General features: G+C 39.7%; 1 protein-coding gene across 1 annotated transcript; it reads left to right on the forward strand.

The window, feature by feature from the left end:
- Positions 1-5,630: 5,630 nt before the first annotated feature.
- On the forward strand, positions 5,631-24,310 carry hgfb (hepatocyte growth factor b). Its single transcript, XM_063479801.1, has 18 exons — positions 5,631-5,772; positions 8,227-8,383; positions 8,651-8,763; positions 9,344-9,458; positions 11,125-11,273; positions 13,058-13,178; positions 14,127-14,245; positions 16,606-16,771; positions 16,874-17,007; positions 17,804-17,897; positions 19,039-19,169; positions 20,038-20,067; positions 20,559-20,664; positions 21,232-21,306; positions 21,446-21,595; positions 21,686-21,792; positions 22,015-22,157; positions 22,692-24,310. The coding sequence occupies exons 1-18, from the start codon at positions 5,721-5,723 to the stop codon at positions 22,863-22,865; spliced, it is 2,136 nt and encodes a 711-aa protein (XP_063335871.1). The 5' UTR covers positions 5,631-5,720; the 3' UTR covers positions 22,866-24,310.
- The last annotated feature ends 432 nt before the right edge of the window (positions 24,311-24,742 follow it).

Here is a 24,742-nt window from a genome sequence, read left to right on the forward strand (position 1 = left end):
AGTGGCCCCAGGTTTATAAAATGAAGCACCTAGGCACGCAGATTGCTTCTACAAATATTTGTGAAAGAATGAGTCACTCTCAGGAGCTCAGTGAATTCCAGCATGGTGCCATGATAGTTACGAAATTTCCTCACTACTAAATATTCCTCTTTGGAAGGACTGGGAACGACAGCAATTCTGCCACAAAGTGGTATGCCAAGTAAAATCACAGAGCGGGATGAGCTGGTGCTGAGGTGCATAGTGTACTGCAGACCTTCAAATTTCATGTGGCCTTCAGTTTAGTTCAAGAACAGTATGTAGAGATCTTCTTGGAATGAACGTCCTTGGCCAAGCAGCTGCATCCAAGCCTGACATCACTAAGCACAATACAAAGCTTCAAATGCAGTGGCGTAAAGCACGCCACCGCTGGGCTCTAGAGCAGCCGAGAGATGTTCTCTAGAGTGATGATGAATCACGTTTCTCCGTCTGGAAATCTGATGGATGAGTCTGGGTTTGGAGGTTGCCAGGAGAATGGTAGTTGTCTGACTGCACTGGGCTAATGTAAATAACAGTATTGGTTATCAAAATCATTTCTTATATTTCTGTAATATTGAAATTAATTCATTTAAACTCAATGTTATTTATATACCAAATCACAATAACCGTTGCCTCAAGGTGCTTAATATTGTAAGGTAAAGACCCCACAATAGTACAAAAAAACTGAGAATCCCAACAATAATATGACACCTGTGAGCAAGCATCACGGTGACAGTGGGGAGGAAAAACTCCCTTTTAACAGGAAGAAACCTCCAGCAGAACCAGGCTCAGGCCACATGCTGTGTTGAGGTGAAGGGAGGCAGACAAAGACAAACAAAGACACACTGTGGAAGAGAGCCAGAGATTAATAATAACTAGTCCACCAGTACACATAATCTGTTTAATTGAAATGATATTTTTAATGTCAAAATATAATTACTGTTGTTATCTGTGAATTTTCAATTTCACCGTTTAATAAAAAAGCAGAAATATAGTATCTTTCGATTTAGATGACAAGATAGATTTGCATCACTGCTTTAAACTTAAAGCATGCAGCTACAGACAGTGTTCAGCCAAAAGAAGAATGGGATTTCCTGGAATAGACTGACTGGTCCCAAAGAGCTTTGAGCTCAGCATCACAAAGACAGTTTGGCATTACACAAAAAGATAGATTACCCTGAGACAGACTACAGCCTACAGCAGTTCCGTGATAAGTTCTTATAGACACTTGTACTACCTGACATGTATCCTTAAAACGTATGTAATGCAATGCTGCTTCAACACATCTTGATTTAATTCATATATTTTTGCCTATATTGCTACTGCAATCATGTCAAAGGTATCCTCAGTTCAACTGGTGCCTAAAATGTGTGCACATCACTCACAAAGCTGAAAAACATATGAAAAAAAAATTATTATACAGACAGGAAGGGAAAATGTCACTTGGTTCACTTGGTTGCATGTTGCCCCACTGACAATTTAGCGGGCCCTCTGCTAGAAACGGGGGAGCAGTAGAACTTTGGCAGGTGGTACAAAGAGACCTCACAGAGCTGACGTGGACATTCGACTTTTTGAATTATGTTTATATCTCAAGTTACTTGTGTGTACAGTATGTGTGTTTGTGTGCAAATCACTCAGGTAGGTACTAAGAGACTTACAGATCGCTTGCAATTTCCCCTACTCTATGCCATGTTCACAGTCACAACATAGTGACTACGTGTACAGGTCTGACACAGACACATGTGGGATGAAGTGTACCTGCTGACCTGGAGACGCTTTTCTGTCTGTTCTTTAATTTAACCGATCATCTTTCCTCCTCTGTGTGTCTCCAGTTCCATACGAATCACGTGGGGGTAAATTAGCAGTGAGGAGCAGACAAGACAAGGTGACTGTTTGCAGATGTTTAAGAAAGAAGGAAACACAGGTTTAGGCACTATTTTAGGACCTGCTTCCAATTGTCCCCTATTCTAAGTCATTAGTTTGATACTTTGAGTTGTAGTGGTCAGAGTGGATGTTTGGTGTTATTGTGTGTTTTGCCTCAAAGTCCAGATTTTGGATAGTCTCTTGTTGTTTAACTGGAGTTACTTTTTACTTTTTACTGTAATCACGTCATTGATCAAACTGGATCTTGGGGAATTAAATTCATTTTCTGTGGTTAGTGACAAATTTCATTTTCATCTTTGTTCACTTCTGGAGTAATCTAATTGCGAAGCTCCACTGGGAAAAAATGGATACATCTGATCAAAAGGGTTGTTTAAAAAAACATAACCATGTGTATGAAAAAGCATGACAATTGTATTAAATAGCTTGACCTTTACAATAAATGCTGAGCACATAAACATGACCTATTTGTGTGTTTTTTTCCCCCACTTTGTTTCTGTGCTGCACACATTTGAGTGATCCGCCGTCAAAGGATTGGCACAATAGACTCAGTGTGGGATGTTGATGTGTTTGTGTCACAAGCTCCTTGTGTACTATGCTAAAGGATGTGTCATTTAAACAGTTCGGGGTTTTGTGGATATACAAACTCACAAGGCCATTTTGCTTATGAATTGTTCCAAGGCTCAGTCTCAAATGTTCACATCAACACCCATAAACACAGGAGAAGTGACAGACAAAAGGCATTACAAGAACTGTGCTCTTGAACTGAGTGTGGTCTCTTGAATTGTTTAAGTAATATTTCTCAGTACAGGAATTATAGTGCAGAAGTTTCTGAGTTTGAAAAATAACTTTCTAACAAGAAACCGACTGAAGATTCAATTTAACATCACTTTTTCCCCATAAAAGAGAGTAAAAAGTGCAATTTTCATGGTGCACCTACAGATAGAAAACTGAGTGATGACTCAGCAGTTTAAGATGAGTCATATGTAAAATTTTGGTCTCTACTTTCTGTGATCAATACGTTTCAGTATGTCCATGGCAATGACAAAAGCACTTGTTCACTGATGAATTATCTGAGTGGAAAATCAATGGTGTATTGAGTGGTTTAGAACTGTAATGGTTTTCTGATCCTCTTTAAAGCTATTTTTAGGAATATGTTGGTGACTCAGTTCGCTATTGTGCATGATAATGAACTGATGTGTTAAAACTCTAGGTTTGTATTTCTATTAGCTGCCCACTCTCCAGCATTTCCTTTGAAATGAGAGTCAGAAATAAAAATCAAATGAAAATTTAACTTGAAGGCAGACAGCGGGTCTGGCATCACACACATTTCATCTCACACACTGTGTTTTTTATTTGTTTGTACAAGAAGTGTGTGTGCAGTTTATTTGTGCTGCCTGTAACTGTCAGTGGATCACAATTACGAGCAGTGACTATAATCGCATGCACTGACAACAGGAAATGTGTGTTTGTTTAAAGGAGGATGTCTTGACACAGTATCTGTGTTTACAGAGTCTAGCCCCAGCACTGTCATCACTAACTCCAACAGAGCTAACACAACCCCTAAATTTGACTCTTTTCTAATTAGACTGAAATACCTGCGCCACCTCCCCTCTGCTCTCCCACATTTCCTCATACAGAGTCCTTTCTGCTTTACGTCGCTCTCTGTCTTGCTCAAACTATTACCCCATTGGTACAGTATTCCCTCCTTTAATTTCTCATTCCGACTGGCTGTAATCTGGAAGAGAGGCTGGAATGATTAGAGGTCAGCTAATTTGCTGCAGATGAAAATGTCCACATAATGGGACTTGCGGGGAAATAATAGTACACAACACAATGCACACAAAATTTCCAAACAAATCTGCAGGAAGTCTGTTAATACTCCACACACTCCGCAAATATGCACAAAGACAGCCCAGCCGTCAATACCCTGCTCTGCATTGTACCTCCCTCATAAAGAAATTGTTTTTTCTCACATAACTCTTCATTTATACTCGTATCACATCAACTTCTTTACTCTCTATGTCATCTCCATCTCTTACTGAACTTCCCCCTTCTATTGCCAGCAGGATGAAGATAAGTTTCTGCCAATGACTGGCCACAGATGTCAGGAGTCTTGCATGGTGACAGCACTCTTATGAGGAAAGTAGTGGGCTACTAGGTCTCTCTAATTTCCATCTTCTAGCAGAAGCTGTTGCTCTTGGAGTCAGTGAAAACACCCACTGGATTCTTGCTAAGAGAAGTCAGTAATGAGATTGTGGTGAAGAAGGCTTTCTGTTGGAAACTCAAACTGGTAAAGGTTATCCAGTCATCTGCTGCTCGTTATGTGTGAGCATGCGTGTTTTTGAATCTGTGTGCATGTGAGTTCTGGAAAGACAAAAGAGAGAGAGAAAAAAAAGTTGGAATCAATTTCCCTCAAGTATACAGTGTGTGGTTTAGTTATATGTGGATGTAGATGAGATATGGTACACAAAGAAAGAGAGTAAAGAAAGGGAGCTTGAGCATTACTCCAGTGAAAGTATCTGACTCATGCCTGATTGTTTATTATTGCAAATGACTGTAGTCCTTTCAGGAAGCCACAGGAGTATTACTCATTGCACCAAAGAGAAGATAGCGATGTAGTCTGTCTCCCCTTAGACATTTATTCGTCTATTGGTCTGTTTTTGTTTTGCACACATGGTGTGATTTGAAAGAAAATACCGGGAATTCCCATAAGGCAGCAAACCCCTGCCTGCCTTGTGATAACTTACATGATGTCTCTTTACTGCACTTCTCATCAGGCTCTTATCCAAGGACTGCTCTGTGACTGCTGCACTGAAGGTATTTAGAGAAAAGCCAGCTAAGTGTCATGCCTGCTGTCTTGTGCTGTCGTCACTGGAAATAGACATGTCACTCAGGAGGTGGATGCACTGTCTTCATGCACCCCCACCAGTAATTTCACTACTTAGACGGAGGGGAGAAAGAAGTAAAGTAGCATAAACAACCTCCCTGTCCTTTGCATCCCCATTAGGTTTATCTTTGTTGACAAGTGCCTGCTGATATCTGTTTTGTTTTGGACACAGTGTTCCTTGGTGAGGTTGTAAAAAAGCAGAGTGAAAAGGGTCCAAAAAGATAACTGAGTAGTAAAAGGTGAGCGAGAGTGAGATAGGTGAAGAATCCGCAGAACAAAACATTTAAAATAATGTTCTTTTTTGCAGACTTGTAGGAACGCATACTGCAGTCTGTCCAAATGTATAACTGTGGTAGCACTGCTTTTCAATTAGATTTTGAGGTCTTCTGAAGTCTATGAAATTTATGGATTACAGCAGAAAAGGTTTCCCAAAATTTGCCACAATAGCAGAATCATTTTTCCTTCCTTCTAGACATTAAAACTTTTTTTAATTATAAGAAAATAACACTCGGTGGAGGGTGTTAAGGAAGAAAGAAAAAGAAAGAGAGGATGTAATATTTCCTAAACCACGGGTCTGAAGACGCAGATGCAAGTTGCTGATATAAAGATCAGTTATTCAACGTTGTTACGGAAGGGATGGCAATGTGTGTGCGTGTGCTTACCTAATTGAAAATTGGTGGTGGTTAAAATAAAGGAAATGAGAGAAAAGAAAGAAAGAGAGAGAGGGGTGGAGGGATAAGCAGACTCACAGATCGAAAGCGAGAGAGAGAGAGAGAGAGAGAACAGAGGAGGGGAGGAGAGGGAGGGAGGGGTGACGCGGGGAAGTACTTAGAGAGAAGACGCATCATCTGTGCAGTGGTGGGAGCAACATCTCCTGGTTGCAGTAGCAGCTTTTCCGACTTGTTTTCAGAAACCGTTGTTGCGTGACGAGACCATGTGGATTTACAAGCTCGTTTTTGGATTCGTTTTCGTCGTTTCTTGCTCTGGTAAGTTTGCCGAAAACTACTCACAACTGCTCGCGTTGCTGCCCAACGTGTGACACCAGAGCCAGCGTGTGAGCGCACTGGTTTGCGCTCCCTGCACAACAAACTGTCAAGCACGAGTTAGGAGTGCCTTGATTCATCTGATTTTATTACTGTCGCTGCGATGTTCGGATAATAACACATTCGTCTTGTGTTTAACTCTGTATAGGTGTGTTATTAATGTAATCTGGGGGTGCGCGATTTATGGGTTAGTCAAAACACATCCCTGGCAGTATTTCTTAAGACTGGACTTCAGTGAAAAGAGATGCTTTTGCTAAGAGCCATTACAGAGCTTTTTCATTCTAACTCACTACTAGAGCTCATTGGACTATATAGTATCGCTTTAAAATTTAGCTGAATGAACACTGGGTAAGTGATAAGAAAAAAACATCTGCTTATACACTAACCCACTGTCACCTAAAGTGACCTGTTAAAATCCAATCAATCGTGCAGTCACCCTCTAACTGAGTGCAACTTTCGCGGTTCATTGCTCCTTGGCACTCAGCCGGTCAACTCAAGCTGACGAGCGGACAAACACTAAGCCTCTGGTACTCTGTGATCCTCAGCTTGCTTACCACATCGTAAACCATCCAGACACTGAATCTGAAATCAGCTCTGATGTGTGACGTCTTCCCTTCAAGTGATTCAACGATTTTTGTTTGTATGTTCTCTGTGTGTTTGTGTGTGTGTCAGCCTCGATTTCATTTGGGGCCAGTGACAAATGACTGTGCATCCCATTGGACGCTGTAGACCTAATATGATGCACAGTTAGCAGACTTCTTCACACATAAAGTATTGTGCAAAAGGCTTGAGTCACCGCTCATTTCTTTATATTTAAGCAGGAAAATGGGGAAATAGGTGCAGTGATTTATTGAAACGTTTGCAAACATAAATGGAAATATGGTTTTTAAAACAAGAACAGTGTTTGCACGATTCTTAGAAACTTGAAGTTAGTATTTGGTATGAGCACCTTTATTCTTCAACACAGCCTGAACTCTTTTAGCCAAGCTGTCTTGCAATTCTGCAAGTAGTCTTCAGGAATAGTTCTCCAGGCTTCATGTAGGTCATTCAAAGCTCTTCTATGGATGCTGCTTCAAAAATGTTGAGGTCCGGTCTCTGGGGAGGCCAATCCATGACTGATAGTGTTCCATGGTGTTTTTCTACAAGGTATACTTTTACTGCATTGGGAGTGTAGTTTTGATCATTGTCATGCTAAAAAAATGAAACTACTGTTACTCAGATGCTTTCCATGGTGGACCAAAATCTGTTGGTACTTTTATGCGTTCATTCAGCTCCAAACATTGACAGAGCATCCACTCTGTTTCACAGATGGCTGTAGACACTCACTAATGTACGTCTCTCCTGACCTCCATATTTATTTGGATCTGATTTCTCTTGTCACTCATTTTCAGTCCAGTTCTTGCACATTACCTATGCATTTTCTCCTTGTTTCCCTTCCTTAAATATGGCTTTTAAAAGCCAGCCTCCCACTGAGGCTATTTCAGATGAGGCTTTGGTGAACAGTAGAGAGAGCCGCTAAAGGGCCAAAATGCATCTCTCAGGTCCTGTGTCAGGTTTTGTTTTTTTTGTTTTTTTGCAGTTTTACAGTTGTTTTTGTTTTTTCATTCCCTAAGGCCATGGCTTTTTTAAAGACTTCTTTTGTCTTCCATCTGTCCAGTTTCCTCAGGTTTTTTTTAAAGTGCACATCAAGCCAGATATGCAAAAGCTCTTTGGGAATCATCTTGTTGGTGCAAAAATATTATTACAGAGTGCACAAGATGCATTTTTAAATTGTTTTGCTAAGTTGTCTGTTACATGTAGACACAATACTGTTTCATTGCTTGGTATAGGTGCTTTTTTTCTAATGGTTGAATGATTCATAGTTTTTTTGTTTGTTAAGTTACTAAACACACAAAAAGAAAATATTCCTGTGAAAATGATCACAAACAAGGACTGGAGTGAAAATAACTGAAAAAGAAAAAAACTGAAAGATATGCAGAAAGTCTGAAGAATTAAGACCACTTAAAATTAAATGAAAGTCTGGCTCTTTGCAAAATAAAAAGAAATGAGGTGTTTGAGACTTTTGGGTTTTTTTAGACAGTCTCATCAGCAGACAGCAAAGAATGCTTTGTTTGTGTGAATTAATTTTATTATTATTATTACTAGAAGTAGTATTTAGTATCCCTTGTGTTAATATATACAATTTAGAATGGGCAGACTAAGACTACTTTTGTCATGGATGTAGAGCCAGACAAGTCTTTAGACTGTCATAAAGCTATCTGTCTGTGTTCAACCACAACAGCATCAGGCCCTTCCTAATGATGCTCTCTTTACCTATAGATGAGTCTCATTAATAATGTAAAATGTCAAATTAATGCTACTGAGTGATTGTGACCACATTATGCAATTGTGTATCAGAAGGCAGAAGAAATGCTCTCCAGGACTACCAGAAAACTGACAGCATTCAACTGATGGTCCATTCTGATTCCTCCCTCCTGACCAAAAGCAGGAAGCTGAGCTTATCGAAGTGTGCTAAAGCCTGCAGCCGCAACAAAAGGCTCCCCTTTACCTGCAGGTTTGTCCATGCTAATGTCATTACCCTTTCAGTTTCAGGATATTACTTTGGTAACATGGGAATGGCTTTCAGTTCGTCTTACTTAATTAATGTTTGCATGATGCATGAATTTTGATGTTTAGTTTAGCAGGCCTCTCCTTTGTGTACTCACAGAATCCCTGTGTTACTGGTTTCCTTTTACTTCAAGATGTCATAAAACTGACCATTATTATTCTCACTCTCCCTCCTGTTTTCTCTTCCTCCTTTCCAATCCTCTTTATTCTCTAGAGCATTTGTGTATGATCATAAAAACAGGAAATGCCAGTGGCTGTCCTTCGACAGGAACTCACCAGGAGTTCAGAGCCAGCAGAACATGAACTACCAACTCTATGAGAAGAAAGGTGCTCTACATTTCCATGTTTTTGCTCACCCAGCTGATACATACACATCAAGTGTCTCTGACTCTCAGAAAAAACACATCCTTGAGGTAGCCTTTCTTTCAATAGACACCACTGCTTCTGTAGAGGTTTTGTTGATTTACATTTTTTAGAAAAAAATATCCATTTCATAACAATTTATGCTAGAGTGATTTTAGCTCCGTGATGATGGGAACCCTCTGGGGGGAAGACTAGGAAGGGCAAGGACTATTGTCGTGTTTATTGGGTTGGGCCACATCATGGTTCATTTTCTGTCATTAAGCGGTGTTTATGTAAATAATGGAAATTCCCACCCGTTTTCAATCACACTGACCACAACTGTGAACTGTGAACATGCTGGCTGTGTAACATATTTTTTACTGAGTCCAGATTTTAAAGATGATTAGGAAAACAGATTTGACTTTGGCATTGTCGCATCTCCGTTAAGCTCAGTGTTTCAGATGAAAATCTCCTTCTGTCTGTTTTCTCTATTATCTGTTCTGGCTCTGTATGCAAAGCACTTATCACATTTACAAGATCATTCTCTGTTTCTGTCTTATTTCAGACTATGTTAGAGAATGCATTGTCGGAACAGGGCAGAGTTACAGGGGGCGGAGGTCAGTGACTGTGAGTGGGATCCTGTGCCAGGCCTGGGCTTCTCCTGTTCCTCATGAGCACAAGTAAGAATCTGATGTACTTTACACCACAATGTCAAACAAAATAGTGTTATAAGCTCTTTCTTACTGTTAGTTTTGGCCTGCTAGTAATGCAATTAGCTAGTAGCTAGAGGCTGGTCTGTATGTGTGCATATGTATATACGAGTATGATATATTAGGGGTTGATTAGGCTCCTGGGAGCAGTCATTCATCAGAACTGACCTCATTGTAACGCCTTACACAGTCACAGATCATTTCCTGCTGTGAACCTACTGTTTATCTAGATGTGTATGTAGTGTGAATTCAAGTGTGTGTATTTTACTTTTACTGGCATATGCCACATTTGGTTAAGTTTAAGTTCTAGGTATGTCCCCTAAATATCTAAATTTATTTTTGCTGATAAGGTATTTTTCACGGTAAGAAAAAAGTTAAAATAATAAGATGCCAGTAAAAGATGACAAAAGTGAAATTTGCACTGATCTCGGTTACATTGCACAGTGCAGTTGCATCGTTTTGTACCCAGTAAGCAACAATATAGTTACATTAATCTAAGCCTATATGACTAAGATCCACTGTAGATTTAATAGCGACAGAGAGAGCTATGTGGTTCCTTGAAAATCAAAGACGACTGTACTGTACACTAGCCATACTTTATCGCTGAACCCTATGCTACCTCCTCTCTCTTTTGTTTTTAAACTGTTTTCCTCTTTTTTCCACATTGTTGGAATTCTGTTCATTATTCTCTTTATCATTTTCATATTTAAAGGTAATCCAAGATTGAAAGATAGCCACCTATTCCCTGATTTCCAAAACAAAGAGCACATGAATAGTGTTGAACCTTCAGTGAAAAAGAAAAATCCCACTGCCCTTTCTCCTCAGAGATTTAAAATGACTTTGAAAGGCTTTGTAGTGTCGAATCAAAGCCGGCAGTGTACGTTTGCACCTCCAGTGAACCTGCTTTATCAGGCCGTTATTAACTTTTCTGTAAATCAGGTAATTAAACCCAGGCACTTTGTATGTTTTATCAGTTCACTTACAGACATGGGAAATTGACATACACGCAAGCACAGATGGATGCACGCACATACACACACACACACAAGTTCAAATAGCATTTTTATCAGTGTAAGGTTTCCCCTCCATAGATTGCCCACCAAAGACTTCTCATTTTTGTACCTGTCATTACCAAATCTAGTGAAGGACTATTTCATAGCTTTATCTTTTCCCCATCATGTGGAAAAACACCCCTTGTCTAACAAGCTATGCTTTCTGTGTCCATCATCACAGCTGGTGACTACAGCCATGTGCTTCCCTGATGTAAAAGATATGAGTCATTTGTCAGTATGTTTATGTTACGTCCAACGCCAACCTCATGGAGAACTAACTTTGCTTTTAAGTATTAACCTGTTTTCCCTAAAAAAAGACTGCTGTGTCACTGATGATTCAGTCCTTTGGCATAGTTGTCAGTAACTTTTATTTTTGTTAATTTCCACCGGTGGTGTTTACAGAGCAGCACTCTAGTAAATGAGCAAGAAGTCATTCTGTCAGAGATTAAAACCAGAGACCACAAACTGTGACCTTTTGGTGTTTTTCAAAAAGAAGTTGCTCTGCATGCGAGCCGAAACGCTGTATTTGGCAGCAGGTCTTGGTACATGTGTTTGTTTTGTAACTGCGGCTCTGCTTCTGACAGATTCATGTCTAAGAGGTTCAGGAAGACAGACCTCCGGGAAAACTACTGTCGCAACCCAGACAACTCTGCTGTTGGCCCATGGTGCTTTACCACCGACCCTCGGCCACACTTCAGACATGAGGAGTGTGGCATACCACAGTGTTCAGAGGGTGGGTTTTACACACAGGCACACACGTTTGCAGAAATATATCAGTGTTTATATGAGCACATATTAATGTTAAAATAATACCCATTCTGCAATGTGCATTATCTCACCAATTGAGGCTTGATAGCCTGAAACGAGCTCCGGCAAACTGGGCAATCATATAGTTGGACTAAGCAAGTTCACCTAAACTGTGCTCTCTTGTGATATCTATCTATCTATATATTTATGCGTGTGCGTGTGTGCGTGTTACTTGCTGAGGCCAGCTGCAGCTGTTTCCAGGTGTGTGGTTCGGTTTACACTGTCCTCTCTCATTCCATCAGGCTGAGGGTTTGTAAATGGTTTGAACCTGAAGAAGCGGGTGTTGGAATGTTACGGGATATTAATCCCCCTGTCGTCTACTCAACATCAATTGTTAGCTATTATATCCATCCCTGTGGCATACATGTGGTTGTGATGAAAGAAGAGGGCCTTCTCAGCATGTTTTAGCCTTTATGTTATATCGCACAATGTTACTGTCAGGCACTGAAGGAGGGGATGATAATGACCTCTGTTATCTAATCCTCGGGGATTCATGCTGTCAGAGGGGTTGTTTCCTCAGCATGCATGGCACTGGATCACTTTAATGAGGCGCCAGGTTGTGGTTGGGTAGGACAAAATGGGAATCCTTCTTGCTCTTTAACTGACACAAGTTGTACAACAAAGATAATGACATTTTATTTTGATAAAAAGCCTGTGCTCTCTCAGTAAAAAAAATGACTGGGAGGGTTTCTCCTGAAATTAAGTGGTCCTAATAGGAAACATACACACAGACACGCAAACATGGCGTGTACAAGCACAAATACATGTGCAGCCTGTGGACTCACAAACATCTGTTTCCAATCTGGATCCTTGCTGTTGTTCACACTAGACAGTGTATTCTACTCACCAGGCAGAGGCTTTGTCTTTATCCAAGAAACCTTTGCCTTTTTAATTCATACATACTGTTTGCATCCATATTTTAAATGTCTTTGTTTATAACGAGTCTTCATTAAAGAACAAAAACATGGCCTTCTTCCTACTTTATACCTGATGCAGTCAGAAAAGAACTTTGATTGGCCAAAACTGATCCTTTTGATATACAGTGGAACCCTGGCTTACGAAGACCTCATATTTCTGCCCGTGGTACGGCAAAATGCCCGCATAACGAAATAGATAAAATAGAAAATTAAAAAAAATTAAATTAAATTCCATAATGTTATGTACATGTACACGTACGTATGTATGCATGCATACGTATGCTTTCTTCAACCTCCGCCACCTCCTCCTCCACCAAGAACTTCGTCTTCAGCCAGCATCGCCTCACTCAAAAGGCGATGGAAAAAGGTGCTTCGATTTATGAAAATTTTGACTTACGAAAGACCCTCTGGAACGAATTAATTTCGTAAGTCAGGGTTCCACTGTAGTAGGTGTAGAAATCCAGTTCTTGCACAGCCCAGTTGAAAACCTAGTATGGTGAAAGGCTGTTAACGACTTGTTTGTCTAGTGAAACAAACAAAAAAATGTTGCTTATCCCACTTTAAGTATTATGTTATCAAAATGTTTAGTTCAAAATGTTGCTTAACAGTTTGGGAATCTAATATTAAACACCAAAGTTTATTCAATTTGATCTTCAGTTCTATTCCTTTGTCAGCACATGGCTATCCTACTAAAAAAAAACCACATCTCTCATTTATATTCTGGATATATGATTTTTCATTGATCAACTCAGTGTTTTTCTAAGATATGTGCATGTGTTTTACTGCTGTATAGTTGAGTGTATCAACTGTATTGGCGAGGATTACAGAGGACCAATGGACCACACAGAAAGTGGAAAAGAATGCCAGCGGTGGGACTTGGATGACCCACACAAACACCTGTACCACCCCAAGAGGTGATGCTCACAAGTGCACACACACACAGATGCACACTTACCTCTGCAGCGCACAAATTTTGTGCAAACTCAATCACATCTACTTACATGCATGCTTATAGCATGAGAATACATTATGTTTTAAAAGGTTCATAAAGTAATTCAATGTAGTTTAGCTGCACTTACTTTGGTGATGAAGTGATTTGAATTCAGTTAGTGAAAACCTTCCCCAAAGGAATAATATTGGAATCCAATGTGTGTTTATGTGGGTTTTTTGTGTATTTAACAATAATATGTTGGGAAAATGCTTCATTTTGACTTAATTGTCCCAAATTGCTTTAAACTCTCAGACTTGGGCCTAAGCTGTTATTCATTTATACCTGTTTTAAGGTTTCATATATTTTAATCTATATTATTATTCGTTGCATGATCTTCAAAAAGTGTGTGTACATGTCAGCTGTGTGCATCTGTGTCAAGACAGCTAGTGGGATGGCAGGTGGTCTGGATTAGTGGGGACTCGTTAACACATCCTTAATCATCCCACTGTTTATGTAAACGAGGTCCCAGACTGCTCATAGCACTAATGTAATGAGAGGGTCCCACAGCCTGATACTTCATGCCTAGTGGCTACAGGCCTGAAGGGATGTAGGACTTTGGGATGACTTACTGTAGAACACCTGTAGTGGTGCAACTTATTATCTTCCTCACTCCCCTGAGCTCAGAAGAGTTATTAGTGTGTCGGTTACATGCAATGGTGAATTGTCTCTCAACTATTTCGCACTGCTTGTGAATCAGCAGGAAAATAGAAACATGGATCTCTTGACAGGGACATCTGGACTTTTAGAATATAGTGGCAGTTAACATCAAGGAGTCCTCCAAGTGTGTGATAGTTGTTTTATATTTTATTTATTTGCAATGCTTTTGAGTCTTGTTTCTGCTTACATATTTTTTCTGTCTGTTTTGTATTAGGTACCCTGACAAAGGCCTGGATGATAACTATTGTAGAAACCCAGATGGTCGCCAAAGACCCTGGTGCTTTACCACAGACCCAAATACACCCTGGGAGTACTGCAACATCACAGTTTGCGGTGAGCATATATTCATGTTTGTTTGTGTGTGGTTGAATCCATTACCATTTGTCATGCATGTTATGGAGCAATCTATGCGCTTCTGTTAGTGGCAGTGGTGCTGTTCAGTGCGGGTCGACAAAGTATGACTGACTGCATCAAAATTTACTGCTCCCTGTACCTTTCATTTTACCATTCCTCCCCTCTTCCTGGCTAATGCTAAAGAATATACAAACACACACTCACCCACCCACACAAACAGATGCAGAGCCCCCCTCCCCTCCCTCTTATGGTTGGCTCTCTGTTATGTCTTCTCTGATAGCCAGAATGTTTATTTTTTTCCCTGCACCACTGGCTTTCTGTTTATTGTTCTATGCCAGCTCTTATGTGTCGTAGTCAAACTGCACAGGTCTCAATTACTGCTCTACATTAACCTCGTGTTACACATACAGACACAACACCAGGGTCATACACGCTACAAGCAGATCATTTACACCTCATACACTTAGTGCAAGCGGTGTGATTGATGTCTAAGAGATCGGTGTGTGCGTCACATCTGGCTTTGGCTTTGTGTGTCTTTGCACTTGTAGTAAACCAGCAAACACTACGTGCTTGGAGTTCACCCTGCAATCAGTGACAAGTCACATAGTCAGACACTGGATTCTTCAAGAACATAAAACAGAAACAGAGCTGGTGTTGTTGTTGGACTCTGCTTTATTCTCTTTAGTCTGTGACCGGCCTGCTTTCCTGCTAGAATCATCAGCAGTCCTGGCACCATGTTTACTAGATGGCACTCCACCATGTGGACCCAGTGATTCACTGTTCTCTCCCCCTTATTTTCTCCTCTCTAAAAATTGTCTTCTACCCAGGGCATTCAATCCTTCTCTCACTCTTTCTCTATTATGGGAGCTTTTTGGGAACAGACCAAGTTTACGACCCAGTTAGTCTTAATCAAAACAAGGCACACAGAGACAACCAGATAAAGTGTTCATTTGATAAGGCCCCTTCTTTTGTTTACTGTCAAACTAGTTCAAATCTATTTTTATGCATCTACTATGCACAGTAAATCTCTGTTTTAGAGACTTGAAGATCTGGCGCTTTGTACATTTTCGGGTACAGTCGTGTAATGCTCAGGTTAATGAACTTGTAGCACTATCTAATGAGGATCTCCGTGAAGACAAGCACAGCAGACTCAATTTTGTGCCTTGGTTGTCCAATCTTTTTGAGCCTAGCTAAACTGCATTCTTTCAAAACCACAGCTATTCTGTTGATGTCAGATAGTCAGTGTACTAAGAGTATTTGGCACCATTTCAAATACACTGTCACACTGAATACATCTATAATCCTGACTGTTTGCTATTATTGACATCACTGTGCACTAATACAAAGTGGATGTATCTTGAGATCGGGGAATGATTTTGAGATAAAACCTGGGGATGAGGACAGTGTCATTTTTAGGCCAACTAATTTGGCTGCCATCAGAGCAAATTGTTTGTTGCAGTCTGAATTGTAGGTGTTGGCAGTTGGGAGACTGAATTCTGCACAGTGTATTGAGGGTCTAAATTTACCAGGAGGCAATTTAACCCACAACCCCCCAAAAAAGTGCCCCATTGGCAAGCTGTACTTTTCTGAACATACATACACTTTTATGGCAGAGCATGCAACACTAATCAGTGTCATTTTATCTATTATATTAATGTTTTCCACAGCAATGTTACACAAACACACTTTTTGTTTGACTTCAGTTCATAGTTACCAATTTTTTTGCAGAGGATGGTATTCAGACTAACATATTTTGATATATTAGTTGACTCATTTGTTTATGTTTCGTGTGAAAATGCAAATTACAACAGCGGCAGAACCTTGACCCTGTGGAAGTTCCTGAAAAATCTTCCTGGAAAATCATTCATGGAGAACGATATACAAATTTAGGCAAATAAAAGACCTCCTGAGGGTTTTGCAGTATCCGTTTTTCAACTTTCTATACAGTTCAAAGTTACCATAATTTATTCAGTTTTCATCACTTTGGAAAATTTCTTTTACTGCTCTCATTTCACTGATCTGTAACTCACAGCAAATGTTTTCAAATTTTCTTCATACACCATTTCAGCTAAATAAGCTTTTATCAGTTCTTCACCATCTCTGTGCACAGTGTAAATTAGGTGGCCAAACTTTTCACACCGTCTTTTTTTCTATGTTAGTGCACTCATAAATGGGGGTTATGCTGAAACATCTTCCCCGTTTTAGTTGCAAGAGCACAAGATCTTGAGCCTAAATTACTAGGCTTTCTATATACTATACTATCCTTGCTATATTTTGGTATGTCTTTTGGTTTGTTTAAGAACATGTGTTATTATTAATTTTTTGGCTATATTTTTTAGAAACCCCTCCTAAAAGTAATGTGGTGGAAACAACTGAGTGTTACCAGGGCAGAGGAGAGGGTTACAGGGGAACAGTAGATATGACGCCCACTGGACTTACCTGCCAGCGCTGGGACTCTCAGTATCCCCATAACCATACATTCCTGCCTGAAGCCTACCCCTGCAAGTGAGTCAGAAACTTACATGATACAACCATCCACTCACTCACCCACATGCATGCACTTACATTTTAGCAGATTACAGCATGACTTTCTCTTGTGTTTTCCAGGGACCTGAGAGAGAACTTCTGTCGAAATCCAGATGGCCAAGAATTCCCCTGGTGCTTCACTACAGACCCAAGAGTCCGCACAATGTCCTGCATTAATATCCCTCAGTGTGGCACCCAAAACAGGCCTGTCAGCGGTGAGAGACTCAACAGATTTATTTGGTTTTGACAGGAGCAAGGGAAAAGACAATTTTCTCTCCATCGGAAGCAGAGAAATGCGCATATTCTGAAAGAGATCTTGTAACCACACACATCCCAGCGGAAAGCTGTTGCCCTGTAAGAGTGTGGGAAGGACTGACCACCATGTATCACACAAATAAAATCTGACAGCAACTCAGGATGGTCAGTTCTTACTGGTCACTGAAAAAAGATCGAAAGGATTAGTGCTGTTTGAGATTCTTTTCGAGGTAGATTTAGAAGTTCTACATGCAGATCTATAGCTGAGTAGGCAAATTCAGATTCCCTAAGGGATTTTAACGGATATTCTTTCGAGACTGAGTGGGCTTGAATTGGAATTATAAAACCACTCTGAGGCTGTCTTGTGTTTTACCCTTGAGAGTTCAATACATTCCCATATACAATATATTGTAAATGAAATGAAGGGTAACAAACAGCTAAAAAAATTATGAACGGCGGTATTTTTCTCATTTATCATTGTCAAGGATTACTTTTGTGTTTCCAGCCAAGCATAAAGTAGGACCACTACAACAACTACGATAGCTCAGCTAAGGGTTGTGTATTCTTTTGCTCATGTTTGAACTCAATTCACAGTTTTTTTTCTCCAGCTTTTCAGTTGAACAGCACCACATGCATAATTGTACATTTATAGAGACTGTTTTGCATGTTTTTGTTTAAAGCCCTTATTTGTTTGCACACGCAGTATGTGTCCAGACAGCCTATCTAATTCTTCTATCTCATTTTGTCCAAATCCAGACTGCTATGAAAGATTTGGAGAAAATTACCAAGGACAGCAGTCAAGGACTAGATCAAACCTGCCCTGCGCTCCCTGGAGAGACCACAGCAACAGGTCGGCCCACTGGATCTCTGCTACTTCCTAATAACTTTCCCAAACTTCACTATGATGTAGAAAACAGATTTGCACCATTAATAAAACTGTAGACAAGCACTACTGGCTAAAATAGACATCAAATTGTCACACCGGTCCACAACATGTTAACCCACAGACCCCAACAAAGTGTAGGTGATTTTAAGGCACTCAGTGAGACAACAAGAAGAAAGAAAACACAAATTTTGAACAGAAGATGACCTTGTGCATGACAGTCCTGCTATGCAAGTGTAGCTGAGTTTTCTAGAACCATGTGTGCAAATCTGAAACATGATGTCGTTTTAGGGAGGCACTTTCTAAGTGACCTCTACTTAAGTCTCGCTGTTGTTAGTCAGTCAGGGCAAGCCACTTGTTCTCAGCGGAGAAAACAACTCCTAGCCTCCCCTACAGCTTTTTTATGGCTTGAGAAGCGTTTTCCTGAAAATGACCCAGCTGAGCAAGAAAGACTCCCAGAGATAACTTGGCTGGGCGATGCACTCTTTACAACTCACCCTTGACCCTAAAACCGCTCCTTTACAGGAACACTTCAAAGCCACTCAACCCCACTGTATGGCTCTTTCTAATGGGTCAAAAGCTGGGGTTAGGAAGTCAGAGAGAGAGCTGGCTGCACCAGAAGGATAATATAAATAAACATGAATTTTAAACCCTTGATTGCTATGATTTCACCACCTTATTAGTTAAGGAATTTGGTGTGAGAAGGGATTCAGTTTGTGGTTTTAAAATTGTAGCGAGAATGCTTCATGTGTGGGATACGTCTGCACGAGTATTAGATATGTGAATGTAGGTGGGAGCATACTGTCTAAGTGAGTAATTCCTTTGCAAATCACCTCATTATCTTGTCTGGAGGGAGAGAGCCTACACAGCTGTGTATTTAACGGTCCAAATCCTATCCGGCTAAATTCATTCAGCTTTTTACACATAGTTATAAATCAGTAGAAAATCCTTTTTTTAACTTTCAAAACAAGACAAATTATCTGCTTAAACTAAAAGAAAGAATGAAAGCGAGAGAGATGTTTCTTTTGTTTTCACATTGTCTTTGGGGCTTAATAAATGTTGATGAAAGATTTGTTAAGGGATCATTCGGGTTTCTGTGTTTGCTCAGTGGTGAGAGGGGCATGCCGACGGCTGGCCTGGAAGGAAGCTACTGTCGAAATCCTGATAAAGACAAACATGGTCCCTGGTGTTACACCAACAATTCTGCCATACCCTGGGACTATTGCAATGTGAAACCATGTGAGTGTCAATCCATACATATGAGCACTGACACACACACAGAAACATAAAAGTCACGTAGATGATGTGTAATTGAAGCTTTATCATAGTTCTAGAGAAAAGACCTAGCTAGTGTAGATTTGTTTTCACTTCTGTTTCTCTCTAACACACACACACACACACACACACAGAGAGGGAGAGTGAGAATAATTTGGAGTGGGTAAGTCTGTCTATACTCACAGGAGATCCATAGTCATCAGGAAGCCTGAGGGTTTTTGTATGGAGCCAGAGGCATCATGCTTGCAACTAGCTTATAAAAGTTTCTGAATCTTTTTCTTCTTTTTTACACTTTTTTTTAACTTTTAACTACAAGACCATACCCTTGTTGTATTTCACGTTTTAGGATTCCTTCTCACTTACTGTTTTGTAAATAACTGTGTTACAATTCTGATATGTTATTTAATATATTATCCTTGCCATCTGTTATCTTGTCGAGCCTCCATTAATGGTGTGAATAATGCATCCATATTTGATTACTTGACATGAGCAGATTATGAGAATATACATTAATTCATGACTGCTGACCTTAAAACTATGGGAAAAGTGCTTTAAAGTATATAAATAAAACATAAGCAGTTGTGCTCTTGTGGCGTCTGTTACATCTAAAAATCTAAAATTAGGAAGCAGCTTTAACCTACAGACACACTGCAACCCTTTTAAGGCGTGTTGCATTCAATTAAACATGACAGGGAAAACAAACTCATTGGCCCTGGTAGCTGTTGCTCTATGCTCACTGTGAAATTTACACCCCTGTGTGAGGTTGGCTCTTACCTTGAGTTAATGAGTTAATGCGCCCTGATCACTTGCTTGTCTCCTTGCCTCTCTGCAGGTAATGCTTCACAGAACACCATCCAACTGGGTGAGAGTCTCTCTGTGCTCATCTGTCTGCCTGTGTGTGCGAGTGGCTCAGCTGCTGAACTGTATTTGATAGGCTACAGAACTTGATGGGGTGCTTTTTATGTCCAGCTATAATGATGCATGAGATAATGAGGTTGTGGTGGCATCTGTTTCCCTTTCTGTGTGTCTCTGTTGGTCTTTCTGTGTTACTTTGTACTCTTTTGCACATAGTAATTGAAGAACAAATGATGAATCCTCTGCTCTCTTGACATACAGAGTTCAAAATACAAATGGGTTCTGTTAACATTTTCAGTAATCACCTTAATTATCGGCCTCATCAGTTAATGTTCTTATGATGATGATTGAGCTGTGTCATTAGGCAGCTCGAGTGCCTCTTGTATTGTGACTATGTAAACAATATATGTCCGTGTTAACTACAGTGTCATTGTGTCTGTGACCGTGTCTCTATGGCTAAAATTTAATGTATATTTTATTTGCGCTCTGACTTTCTAGGTGAGGAGGCTTCTGTGAGCTGTTTTGTCCATAAGACAACGAGGATCGTAGGAGGAAGTCCAATGAGCATATCAGAAGGCAGCTGGATGGTCAGCATACAGAAAGGGTATGGCATTTAGCATTCGACACATTTTCCTCTACTAAAGAACAGTGGAGGATCCTGCCCAGACTATTCTTGAATTGATTAAAAAAAATCTGAAGGGTTGCTTATTCTTTTTCTTTTTATATCTTGTCGACTGCTGCAAATTTAGGATTTATGAACAACATATGTTTGTTTTTGCTTTGATCCTTGACATTTCTGATCAGTCAGCATGTACATATAGAAAAGAAACAGGGTTAAAGAAACAGATTACCACTGTAAGAAGTTCACTTATAATACTCTTATTTCTCTGAACAACTTAAGGATTAGCCTATTAAGCCTGATTCCTTAAATACAATGACTGTCTAGAACATAATTATTAGTTGTGTGCTTATATATTGGTGAAGTTTCAGATGTATTGAAGAAGAGCTTGTGATGTGCTTCTATTAATTGTATTGTCAGGTTGTCATAGTATGATTACAAGCTTTTTCCCCCAGATTTTCTCCCCAAAGTGGCGCAGTTTCAGGTCACGTATGCTGTGGGATGTCATAGATTTGACCTCAATATAATATTTGTGTTTTGTGCTGTTCTCAGATCAATGCACTGGTGTGGCGGTTCACTAATACGAGACGAGTGGGTGCTTACTGACAGAGAGTGCTTCTCCTCATGGTAATGTTGTCTCCCTTTTTGGTTTTTTGGTTTTTGGAGTAGGGTGGTAAAAAGTTAAAGGATTTGAGCAGTTTTAACCCGAAGAATGATAACTGTGCAGTATTTCCAACTGTATTAACTTTTTCTTGTGCCTGTTCAGTGTTCCGAACCTCAGCGAGTATCGAGTGTGGCTGGGGGTCTCTGATATTCGAGAGGGCGCTCCTGACTGGTCTAAGAGGCAGGAAATCAGTATAGCCCATGTAATATGTGGCCCTGAGGGCTCCAGCTTAGCCCTCCTAAGGCTCTCTAAGTGAGTGCCTGGAAAAATAATCTCAGTGATATATTGATATATTTTTCTGTAGTTGTGATGCTAATCATATTTTGTAAATATGTTTTTCAGGCCTGCTCTTCCTGCAGACAATGTCCATACGATTCAGCTACCTGTGGCTGGGTGCACCATCCCAGAAGGAACAATATGTAAAATGTATGGATGGGGAGAGACCAAAGGTACTAATATTATATATTGGATTATAGTATACATACATAGCAGTCATGGAATATTCTTTTTTTTTTTTTTTTAAGATTGAGGTGCAAAAGCATAATTAATAACTTCTTGCTCTATATGCTTGCAATATGTTAACCCTGGGTTTTTCTTAACATTGTGTTGCACTGTATTATATTTACTACAACAAAACACAGGCAATGAAGTGCAATTTTTAACTCTTTCAGGCACTGGCTATGAAGATATGCTAAAGGCAGTGGAACTGCCCATTGTCAGGAATAACCGGTGTAGAGAAATGCACAGAGGAAACCTTCACATCACCACCAACAAGATCTGTGCAGGAGGGAAGAGGAATGAGGGAGTGTGTGAGGTAAACTGTTGTAAACAGTTTGTATTGTTTTCCTAAAGAAGTGTTTTGGTATTTACACACAGGGCAAATAACTGTTTTAGTGATCAGAAGGAAAAGTGCTCACTAGAATTCATACAGTGCATTCAAACCGTGTTGGTAAACAAGAACAGGCTTTTACTCCTATGGATAAAGTAATTGTTCCCAGTGTGAATCTACGTGGGTATTAGCGCCTTTGTTTAACACAGTGCTTCCAAAGCCCAGTTTGATCTAAATCTCAAACAAATGTTATGTGAATCCGTGGGCTTAGTATTCAGTCAGTTGTAAATAGAGCAGCTGGAGACTGTTGCGCTAAATTTCATCAGCTATCAAAGACTTGATTTTGTGGTTTCTGGCTTTAGAAAAGAGCTGCCCATGTTTGGATATAGTATCTATAACAGAACAATTTCATTTGAGTGTCAGAAATGTAAAACATTGATGTTAGCTGTTTAAAACTACGGACAAAGAAAAATGTGCTATAAATTTCTTCTTTCTTTTTTTGTTTCTTTTTTTTTGCAGAGGGATTATGGAGGCCCTCTGGTGTGTCAGGATGGGTATATCAGGGTTATTGTTGGAGTAAGTGTCCATGGCAGAGGCTGTGCTCGGGCCAACCAGCCTAGCATTTTCATTAACGTGCCCTTCTACACGCAATGGATCTACAAGGTTTTCAAATATTACCCCAACACCGTCTAGAAACTTAACCGAGAATGAAAAAAGTTTGGGGGACTAAATCTGACCGAGAGCCAGTGGTGCACGCAGGATGCCTGGTTTATATGTTTTGCATACTTACACAGTCCAGATCAATAGGAAATTGATCCAAGGATGTACTTACACTATGATGTAATATTTAAAGTATCAACAAGAATATTCTGTTTCTAAAAGGCACTGATGGCAGTTTTGAGTGGATGTTTTATCTTAGACATATGGTAAGAAAGTCAAGAAACAACAAAGTATGGCTTTGACTGAGTTGGGAGCAGAACAGACAAACATACACATATATGTATATATTTTTTTTATCCAATTCACATTTTCCTTTGGGTAGCAGTTCCACCATAATTGTGTATGTGTGTATGTAATTACTCTTGATTCCTGGCATTACTTGAATATTTTAAATACCAAATTCGGTGGTTCAGCAGCTGCTTTTGTAGAGTACGTCAATGGGCCACTTAGAAAACTATCCAGTGGTAGGGCAACGTTAAGGACACTATGACGAGCTTTGATAAAGTGGTCCTTACTGTACATACTATTTTAATGAGTGTGTTTGTGACACTCTTAATTCATTTAGGTCTTATAGATCTATTATAAGAGAACTCAGATGTTGTGGTGGATATAAAGTGTGCTATCTCTGTGTTTTAGCTTTTAGCCACATTTCTGTTTCATTGTGGTGTCAAATAAACAGAAATACCTAAATAAACTGCATCTTCAGTGTTCTTCTCCTAACACAATACACCTGACTGAAAGATGCTCTTTGCTTTCTGTGTAAATAAAATGAGTGTATGGTTACCCAGTCTTCACAGGATTTGAAAAACATGTATTTTTTTTCCTTTTATGTGTGCACAAAAGTTCTTTCTGTACAGAATATAATATTTCGTTTAAAAAAAAAGAGTTGAATAGTCATCGGTATGTCTGTTTTTTATGTTTGTTTTTTATGTCTGTGTATGTGCAGAGGGAGAGTGAGTTTTGCCTGTGAGCCTGTGCACATTTAAGCCAGAACTGAATGAATTATCTCCACTCTCATACCTTGGCAGACCCTTATTTTAATTCCACCCTAGATATTAGCGTGTCAAAGTCTGCTGTTTCCAACTCTTGTGGATGGGATGTGGTCTTTGTAACATTACTGTCTGTGATGGGTTTCACTGTGATGACTGAACAGCCCTTGAAACAACTTGACACACTTCTTTTTCCAGTGTCAGTGATTGAGATGGCTTTACAGCTACATTATTTTTGCATGAGTGAGAAAAATGGTCTGTGTGTGAATGTGTGCACACTAAAAGATTCTGCAAGCTGCTATATTCCACAGACTGTACAGTAATGCCTTATAATATAAAATGTGTATTGTATTGAGTGCATTTACTATGAGCGTGAAATGTTAAACCCAGTTTCAGCATTATTTTCAAATGATGCCTGTCATTATATTAAACTCTTTTTCTACTTATCTGTGAATTGAATTTTAATTTCATGTTTTAAATGTTGCATTCTTTGCATTCTGAGTACAAACGTGCATAATTGCAGTCAGTTTGCTGCATAATTAATAGAACATAGGTTGGTTGTTGTATTTCACTACCAGAAGATGGCACCATAGTAGCATAGAGACTATGAGGACGAATTTGTAATCTTGCTAATCTCTCTTTCTCCCTCTTTCTCACACACACACACAGACACACACAATCCATATAGCCACATTCACTTTCAATTGCACACACAAAGTGGCATATACCCACACACACCACTGGTTCCAGCCATGTAGCTGTTCCTGATACTACACCAAAATAGCCGAATTTTGGTGTCACCACATTCAGAGTTTAATAGAGTGGGAGTGTGAGATAAATATGAGGGGGCATGAGAGTATA

This window comes from Pelmatolapia mariae, linkage group LG7, assembly GCF_036321145.2.
Source record: "Pelmatolapia mariae isolate MD_Pm_ZW linkage group LG7, Pm_UMD_F_2, whole genome shotgun sequence".
NCBI classification, from domain to species: Eukaryota; Metazoa; Chordata; class Actinopteri; order Cichliformes; family Cichlidae; genus Pelmatolapia; species Pelmatolapia mariae.

Coding starts and splice junctions, on each gene's coding strand:
- hgfb (XM_063479801.1), top strand. CDS start 5,721: ATGTGGATTTACAAGCTCGTTTTTGGATTCGTTTTCGTCGTTTCTTGC. Junction 8,384..8,650: donor AGGCTCCCCTTTACCTGCAG/GTTTGTCCATGC, acceptor TTTATTCTCTAG/AGCATTTGTGTATGATCATA. Junction 11,274..13,057: donor CATACCACAGTGTTCAGAGG/GTGGGTTTTACA, acceptor ACTGCTGTATAG/TTGAGTGTATCAACTGTATT.